Source organism: Melospiza melodia, chromosome 4 (genome assembly GCF_035770615.1).
Source record: "Melospiza melodia melodia isolate bMelMel2 chromosome 4, bMelMel2.pri, whole genome shotgun sequence".
NCBI classification, from domain to species: domain Eukaryota; kingdom Metazoa; phylum Chordata; class Aves; order Passeriformes; family Passerellidae; genus Melospiza; species Melospiza melodia.
The window spans coordinates 78443808-78453807 of record NC_086197.1 but is presented as its reverse complement, the minus strand read 5'-3'; the positions used below and the strand labels follow the sequence as shown (position 1 = coordinate 78453807).

At 37.7% G+C, this 10000-nt stretch overlaps 1 protein-coding gene across 14 annotated transcripts in view; it reads right to left on the bottom strand.

Annotated features, from left to right (window-relative positions):
- FOXP2 (forkhead box P2) overlaps positions 1 to 10000 on the bottom strand; it is a 402279-nt gene that overhangs the window by 182608 nt on the left and 209671 nt on the right. For 13 of the 14 annotated variants that reach the window (XM_063155284.1, XM_063155285.1, XM_063155286.1 and 10 more), the window contains one exon: positions 4537 to 4714. In XM_063155284.1, the coding sequence (XP_063011354.1) occupies positions 4537 to 4704 (168 nt within the window). In that variant the 5' untranslated portion in view covers positions 4705 to 4714. Of the gene's footprint in view, positions 1 to 4536; positions 4715 to 10000 lie in introns of those variants that run through there. The other variant, XM_063155295.1, reaches the window with a different exon arrangement.

Genomic DNA, 10000 nt, shown 5'->3' with positions numbered 1-10000 from the left:
AAACCAGATACACATCATTCCCATTTCACAGGTGGAAGTAGTGAGGCGTGGTCCCAATGCGACCCACCTCCTCGCAGTTGTATTACATAGCCACGTGCTCAAAATTTTTGGACAATCAGACAATAAGGAGCTCATCAAAGATTGGAATGGCAGACATGGAAAATGAAATACACTCTTTTTACTCCAGCTGTAGTGTCAATAGGCAGACAGACAGCTTGTACTTGAATTCTGCCCTTCTCTAATTATTCACCAAAAAACTGTTTGCAGAAGCACACGGCAGGAATAAAAAAAATTAAGATTAATAATAAGAAATAGTTTAAGGGGCATATCAGGACTTTGGTAAAATTACTTTCTGGTATTTTAGGACATTCTCAATTCTATATTAAATTAAAGATTAGACCATATGTGTACCTGAATTTCCCCTACTAGCTCAACATCTTCTAATTTGGTAATACCTGCTCTGAAAGTCCTATAAATGAACCTAGCAGTCTTTTGCTCTTTTAAGCCTGTAACACTTCTGCATACCTTTCCATAATTTTAACTTCTGTTTTAAATCACTAGGAAGAGACATTTTTGCCTAATATACTGGGGTCAATTTTAGTAATAATAAGTACAATCAGATGCAGTAAGAAGTTTTCTATTTAACTTACATATCATCAGTATGTTTCATGGCTTTTGCTACAGGTGTAGCAGCTGCATATTTTTATGTCACTTTTTACTTAAAACTTCCTCTAAAGTATGAGAAAATTATTTTCTCTTTCAAAGAGCCAAAATGCAAGTTTATAGCTGTTTGATAAAAAGAATTACTTTCCAACATACAGAAACGTAAGTTTTGTTAACACCTAATTTAAGACTTCACATAATAAACAAATTCCTATTATTCTCCTCCTCTTTTTTAAATAATCATGAGGAAAAAACACACAAGTAAACAAAACTTCTATTTTTTCATCATTAAGATAACCTGAATTATAGTACCATATTTTTACTTTTGGAAATACTATTCATATTTTGTAACAATAAAATGCTAGTAATGATATACTAACAAAATAAAACTGCTTTGAAGAAATAACATTATACATAGTCAACTGAAACAGCTTCTAAGCAATAAATTCCCATAAAACATTTAAAAATATTATCTTGGTAGCATTGACTTAATGAATGCTCAAAATGCAAGCTCAAATCTACCCTGCAAAGCAATCACGGTTTTTTAGCAACTATTTTGACCTTAGTGACACAAACAATTAATTCTACAAACTTAATATAAAAATAAAATTCTACATCTAATGCAGAATAATCTGTCAATGTATTTAATCAAGGATATGCTTTTTTTCATGTATTATACATTCTAACACTGATTTTAATGTGCAAGGAAAAAAATGAAAATGAAAAGCTCAGAAGTGTCTGAATGTACACATACAAAAGAGAATGCTCACCGTAAGCCAAAAAAAGCAGAAGACGCAAGTCTGGGCAGACTACAGTTTGCATTTTTAAAATAAAATTCTACACTCACTTTAGCAATATTTAAGAATCTATAAATATCAACAGCAAGATAAGAAGTTGCTTACATCCTAGTCATACATCTTCAAAGCCGACCTGATGACTTGTGACAGCACCCAATCCATTTATCACCGAGTACATATTACAATAAATTACAGAATACTGTCATTCACTCTTGATACGTGGATGAGGAATAACTCCCTGATTTAAGTCAAACTTCTCATTTCTATACAAAGACCACAACAACACAGTTCATCAAGAAAATAACAAGCGTCCAAACTCCATATAGTTACCTACAAGAACACAATAAAGTCTGTTTTATCTTATTTACCTTCTATAAATCCATACATAAATAACTTCAAAAATAAATTTAGCCTAATCGGTCTTCTGTATAGACTAAAATTTCTCTCATTTAACTTTTTCCAGTAAATATTTATGCCACAGTAAAAACTTATTTTATGATTTTTCTCGGCTGCTAAACCTTTTCTTAAGCATTAGCATCCCTTCACGTAGCTGCCTAGTTGAAGGAAATTATTAAAACCAGCAATCATTTACTTGCTTCCTTCAAAAAAATGCTATAAAAAACTTGATTTTTCTGTTTGAAGACTCCCAATAAAATGACTCAGAGAAGATAAACCCAGAATTTTAAACCATGAAATGAGTACATCTTGCACATATTTAAACAATAAAAAACCCTAACAATAATAATTGCTAGGGTTTCCTCTGTTTTTCTGTGTGTCAAAGTTTTCCAGACAAGTGTCACATATTAAAAACATTATTTTAGAGAATTACTACAGTGACAATAATAAAAGCAACCATCATTTTCCTCTTAATTCATATTTCAAAAGGCATCTGTTCAAAAACAGGGAGGGGGAAAAGAAACAGAAAAAGGGGAAGAAAAGCAAAAGTATCACAAATCTATGTCTGTTATCTGAAGGACATCCTACTGTATGTTTACTAGTGTTTATGTTTCACATCAACATATTTTATAGAAGGATTCATATGCCTAACTCAAGTTGTATTTAAATCCTATGGTGCAGACCCTACCATAAAATGCCTCTTGAGTCCTATTAACTGTACCCATGGTTTTACTTTGCCTGTCTGCTTATTTAAGATCTAATCACAATTTTGAAGAAAAGATTGTCACTTCTAAGCCTGTCCCCTCAGAACCTGTCTGTTATTAGTACTCAACTGGATATTTTCATCTTCAGTTGTAATTCTCTGTGGTCTTTGCAAATGCTATCTACTGGAATCTCTGGCTCTATGGACAAATTGGCTACACACGCCTAGGACTGCTACTTTGAGAAACATTTAAGTGGCACATTATTCTATTAGCATTTTTGTGTTTTAAAGTACTTCACTTAAATTTAGTTTCCTAAACATATTCACCAATTTAATACACTCTTTCTCAACAAAGATTTTAAAATTCTGTTATAACCTGAACACCTGAATAAAGATGGTGGCATGATTTTCAACAAAACAATATTAAATTTTATATTTATTTATATGTATACAATTTTATATCAAAATAATATGAAAATATAAGGTGTATATATACATAATCATGTATATAGAGAGGGGTAGAAACCTGCTAAGAACATAATGAAGACACTGAAACCTGTATTTTTTCAGACTGGCATACTGTAAGTGCTCAATTGTTAAAACAGAATACACTTGAATTTGAAGCAAGGCACAGATTTAAGCTTTAACAACTTCTCATATTTCAATCTGTATTTTCTTCTTCCACATTTTCTGTCACCATTTAAAATATTTAACTATAAATGTAGCAAGTGTACACTGCTTAATTCAGCACTAAAAGTTATTCAATTTTAAGAGCTATTATGACCTGTTATTTCAGAGGCCCATGCACATGCAATGTATCTATCATGTTAAAACATGTTTCTATAAAATAGCGCTTTTACAATAGTTTACCTGACAGAAAACAACTTTCCTTCCATTAATGTAATACCTGACGTTGAAATGAAAAACCTCAGCATTTAATAGTAAGGGCTTGAACTCCAAAGGTGCTGAGTGGGCTCAGCAAATGAAAGGATGAGGCAGCGAAGACTTTCAGGAGTTTGAAGCAGGTACTGGGCACACTGCAGGATCAGACCCTGATTGTTTACCAAACAATCTGGGCTACACCGCATTAGTACAATCTGTGTTCCCGGATGCAGAGGAAACTCCTTAGGCAGAAAAAGTAGGAGTTTTGTTTGTTCAGGTTTTAAAAGGAAGAGAAATTTTACAGTGACAAAAATTAATGGATTGCATCTTGTAATTAGGTGGTGTCAGCAGCCAGAGGACGGTTGAATTTTACAGTTTTAAACATAACAGTAGTTCTCCATTAAATTGTTGGGAACACGAACAGACAAATTTAAAAAATATGTCTTCAAAATGAGAAGGGAAACAGACCTGCAGAAATGCTGCTTCTTCTCTTTTCCCATGTTTTCAAAATTACACATCCATATTACAGCTCGTACATACGCAAGCATATGCAGACAGGAACATGGTCTTTTTTATTTCACTGCTTTTGAACTAACCAGAATTTTTTAATTACACCTATGACAGCAAAGTATCTTTATTGAGAAAAGTCACTTTGGTCCCTTCACTAGGGTCCCTTCACTGCCCAGCTCCGACTTTGGCACAATTCATCGCAAGCGAAGCAAAGTCTCAAGTAATGTGGCCCTCTGGTGGAAAAGCCCGCACCACGTCCTGCACGCCGAGCCGCGCAGTAAACTAACAGCTCCTGAAAACATGCACTGCAAGGCTTCGGCACAACTTTTATAAATACGCAGCGGGATTTTAATCACCAGGCAAGCCTGGTGGCATGCAGCCATATCAGCAAGATGCTGCTGCCACAAGAACGGGATCCTTCCATTTCAGCATTATCGTGCACTAAAACAACAACAAATAATGCCCCACACTCTTCACTTCCACGACACTCCGCATTCAGCACACACCAAGGGTCTACAAAAACGTCCCCCTCTGAAAACAGCCCTTTATTTGTTTAAAAACAAACAGGAAACAAAACAAACTTACCTGCTGTTGTTGCAGATGCAGCAGTTCTACTGTGCTTACTTCAGTGCTCGTGTCACCACTTGATCTTCCATCTCTGCTGCCAGCATCTAATTGGCTGCTTAGAGTGCTCATTCCATTTTGATTCATTGAACTGTTGCTTATTGTCTCTGTCGCAGATTCCTGCATCATGACTTAATACCTAAAAGTGATTAAGAAGTATCAATTAACACACGCGTTACACCTTCACACTTCCATTATCAAGATGTCCCTCTCTGCCAATTACACAGACAGCATCTTTAGAGGAAGAAAAAAGCCTCGCAGAGCCGTTTACCAAGAAATGCAATGCAAACTCTGCTTTCATACAGCTGCTAATCACTGGAATTATGATTTCTATAAGCAAGCTTTGTGTGCTTACATTTAACGGCCAAAATAACACACCATGCACGCAGCATGGTCAATAGCATTTATGAACGACTACGTTTTAAAGTCTACCTATAAAACCAGTTTAAGTGAAGGCACGATTTCACACACTGCTCTATATTTCCTATTATCTAGCTTTGACAACCATGGATGACTATACAGCCTTATTTAAAATATTCACTATCTTGATTCTGTCAGAATTTTACAGCATATCTTATGCAAGGCTGTTGTTTAATGATGCACAGCTAATCATACAAAATTAAAATTTTGTAAGGGTGTTACAAATCATATGGTATCAACCAATGATAAATAGTATAATGGGCTTCTCCTTTTTTGTGACTAAATAAAATTTTGCCTCGGAGGCATTTTAAGAAAAAGCTCCTGCTGCAAACACGTCAGATATTGCCTATTTTTTTAATCAAACGCCTGATATTCATTTATTTTTCTGACATTTAAAACATTTAATACTGTCCTTCCTGGGAAGTAATTAAGCTTATGCATGAGCAGCAATCAAACTGTTCACTTGAAGATGACTTAAAACTCAATTTTAACATAGGCAAATAAATGAAAGATATAAAATTAATTTTCCAGGCATGTATTAGATATGAAAGCTGGAAATAAAATCTATCAAGAATATCACTAATGATTGTGCTAAAAACAGCATAAATTATGCATATTACCTTCTCTACAGTAATAAATGTTTTATCATTTTCACTGCATAAATATACTGTACTTTCAGGATAGCAATGAGATGTCCTGCCAAGATCAGTTGAAATCTTTGCAGTAAATAAAGAAGCAACGTGCCCTTACAAACCAGAATTTCAAGGCGCATTTTGTATCTGTAATATGGAAAGGTCAGCGTCTCTTCTCAGAGCCACCAAAGTCCTCTCCTGCTCTTGCAGGGTCAGAATGCAGCTCCCTTCCTTCATCCTCTCTCCCGACCTACTGACAAGAGTCCTCACAACAACCTGGCTCAGCTGCGATTTTGAAAAACACCTCTGAAGGGAGAGGGATGTGTAAGCAAACTTAGGAAAGGAAACAAAGCTTGCTGTTCAGCCTAATTATTTAACTTAGCTATTTTTCCCTTGCAAAGTATGAGCAACTGCCCCTCCTTAAAAACAAAAAAGAAAAAAAAAAAGCAGGAAAAAGATCATTACAACTTCAACTATTTGCATGGGATATTAATTAAAATGCAGAAACAAGATCCTACAAGATAAAGTAAAAGTATATATTGTGTGAAAAATGTTAAAATAGCAAAAGATGAGTTATTTAAGGATGGTCTGGTCAGAAATAAACAGGATGCAAAAAGCCTAAACACAAACACAGTTAACATAAAGGAGGGCAGCTGTTATAGTCCAGTAAACAACAGCAGTACCAGATGTGTTTATGAAGAAACAGTCCTCCTAAAACACTTATGAACATCAGCAAAGAAAAATAATAGAAATGGAAAATGTGATACAAGCAGTGATGAATTTTACAAGGCAAAAACAAAGCTAATACTCTTTTCTGAGATTAGGCAGCTAATAAGTATTCAAATTAGGCATAAATTTTACATGTACAATGTTTAAAATATTCAGAGAAAAGGGTCTGATTGCCCTTAGTAGTTATATGAAAATTCTAATGCGGATATGCCACAACTGTGGAAGCAGACAGCCCTTTCCGATTTTTACAATATTTACTTTCAATAAAAGGATGTGTATATCAGAGTGGAAATTTATTTGAAACTTCATCAGCTGTATCGTTACAAGGATTTGGAAATTTGGGAAATTCAAACGTTAATCCTCTTTTAGTGAAACAAAGATTTAACCAAGAGACAGGTTCATCTTTTACAAATTCAAACATTAGGCAATAAGAGTGGTACATTTAGCCAGGCACATTAAAAGGGCAAAGAGGGGTAAATGTTAGATAATCAAAAACATTACAAAACACCCAGAAATGTAATAAATAAATACACCATCCCTCCTATTTTTACATCTCTCTGACTGTTTCATTGCAATTAACAAAGAAGGGTTAAATGTCTTTCAGTTCATATTAACCAAAGGGTTTTATGTCTTGTGGATTTTGTATCCTCGCAAAGCCCCAGAGTGTAGTTCAGACTCTACATTTAAAGTTAAAGTGCCTGTGAGCCAGCAGAATAGGCTTTAACATAGCATGACCAGCAACACCACTCTGGCAATAAAAAACAACAAATCCAATCCAACAGCTTGGTACAGACAGAATGAAGCTACAGAGTAACAGTACTAGAAAGGGCAATTTATTTTGAAGTGAAAAAGATATATTTTTATGAAGATAAAAGAGATCCTATAATTTTATGTTAAAAATAAAATTTGGGGTGTGTTTATCTAGTTTTAAAATGATATTTTTAAGAACAACACTAAAACTTTGGCTAGAGTAATGCACTGTGTTGGCTATCCTCAGCCCCCTCCTCACTGTCAACAACTGAAAAAGGGCTGCTGGAGAAAGCAAGAGCATAGAATCGTTTTCTTTTCCCTTCTTTTCTTTTGCATAGATGTACATATATACGTGAGTCTACACACGTGTGTATGTACTATGAACTCTAAATCCTCACAAACTGAAGCACTGAAAACAGCCAAAGATGATTTCTAATGTCTATGTATCAGTATCTGAGTTATTGGTAGCAAAATAATTGGAAGCTGCAGCATCTCACTGAGCAAACTAATGTACTTTTTTTCTTGTTTTTACAACAGTAGTGCAGATTGTTACCAAAATAAGCATAAATAAACACAAAGGAAATAGACAGGTATCAGCCAGATACTGAGGCTGTAAATTTGGAAACTCAAATAGGACAAGAAAAAATATACAGGTCCCTGTTTACGTACATTTATAGACATTCATACTTTCTAATCCTTCTCTTTTCTCTGGCTGTCACACTCGCTGTCAGTCATGAGCATGCCTACACAGGCACACACACACACACGCACCCACATTCACAGACACATTCACCAGCACCTACTTCTGTTGTGATTCTGCAACTCTTGGCGCCAAAGGTGGGATACAAGCTTTGCTACCCGGTGTTTTAAACAAAGGTATGGGGAAAATATTTTCTGCTGTCTGCAAGAGAGAGTGAAATTGTGGATAATTTTAGAGCATGGTTAAGCTGCAGGTTGAATAGCTAATCCTGCCAGGGCAGCCAAGCTATCACCCATACCAAAAACAGAAACACTGCACCTCGTTGAGTTGGAAGCTGCAGCCGTACTTTTCTCCCCTGCAGAGAACTGGACATTGTCTGCGCGCCCGTGCGCCCGCACGTGCACGCGCGTGGGTTTTAAGGCGGCAAGTCACTGCACAGATACTTATTCTCTACACCACTTCCCTTTTGAAACATTAAACTGACACTGGAACTGACTGCACAAGATTGCATTTTCTCTTCCTAAACAACTTGAATTGAAAGGTTACTTAGTGTAACAATATTTACTTGCAGAATTGTGTTGTTACCAGGGGTATAATGGATGGTGGCTATGCAGGTTTACGCAAGAATGAGTGAAGCATGAGGCATTAGCCATGTGTTTGACATGTTTCAAATTGCTATAATCCAGCATTAAACACACCCAGCAATTCATGCCATTTCTTGCAGCCATAATCTTGAATAAAGCGTGCACAACCACTTATTATATAAATTAGTATATGACTCCCTGTTATAGTCACAACAGTGCTTTTGTGTTTATTTTGCATCAAGACGGGGTCTTTTATTTGTACAAATAGCAGGATAGCGCGCGGTGCCGCAATTAAACCTCCTCGGTTTATGGCGGGGTGCATGTCATACCCGGCTGGCAGGGTCTGTGGTGCCCGGCGCATGGCCCGGCACCGAGGGCCCGGCACGGAGGGCCCGGCACCGAGGGCCCGGCACCGAGGGCCCGGCACCGAGGGCCCGGCACCGAGGGCCCGGCACCGAGGGCCCGGCACCGAGGGCCCGGCACCGAGGGCCCGGCACCGAGGCCCGGCCCTGCCCGGGGCAGCGGCTGGAGCAGCCGCCAGGGGGCGGCCCTGCGCGCGCGGCCCGGCCTCGGCGTGCCCCGCACGTGCCGCTCACGCGAGGCCCGGCCCGCGGCCGGCCCGGCCCGCGCGGAGCCGCGCGCGCCTCGGGAGCCCCGCGGGGCCGGCGCCGGGAGCGCGCGGAGCCGCCGCAGGCCGCGCGCCCCCGCGGGGAGCCCCTGACGGGCGGGCCCGCGGAGCCCTCAGAGCGCCGCTGCCTCCACAGAGCGAAGCCGGCCCGCGGCCTTTCAGAACCGGGCTGCGATGGAAAAGCAGAGGAGAGGAGCTAGGCTTAAATAACAGTAACTTTTGTGCTCTGCTGGAATTAATTCATCATTGACACAAGGCACAATGCTTCTGAAGTCTTGCGCTGGTGTACGCTAAAAGCTTTTAATACTTAAGATCGCTTAATAAATCAAAATGCCAAATATTAAGGACATAGTTAAATGCGTGAGAACAAAAAATTTGGAAAGCTAAGAGAGCATTTCTAAAGGTGTTTTGTTTTTTTGTTTTCTTTATCCAAAACAACTTTCAAAGCTTGAGTTAAGCACGGACAAGTCATTGCATAATTTTTAAATATGTTCCTAAGTTAATACGCTTAAAACACTAATTAGGCCAAACACCATTGTAGTACTGTAAAATAAAGTATCTGTATTACTAGGTGTAAAATAAAGTATCCATATAAATTGTTTAATACATTACTGTCTGCTCAAATAAGTTTTCCCTGTAAAAAATGCCCAAACACCTTGTGCTGGAAGTTCTTTCAGAAAAACAGAGCTTCCAGTTCTACATTACAGGACATAGTATAATCAGAAAGAATACGTATCATCTGCATCAGTGATCAAAATCAGCATCTTTCATGGGAAATAATATAATTTTCATTGTAAAAATCTATTCAAAGTGATATAATCGTTTTAGTATTTGCAATATTCTCACTAGTGAAGGTGGTGGTTGTGAATAAAGTAAAAAGTTCAAAAATGGATAAAATAGGCAGCAGTGGGACAACAGTGCCTTGATCCCAACACAGAAAGCACTGATATTCTGAAGAATTCAAGCTGTAGTATAAAACTTT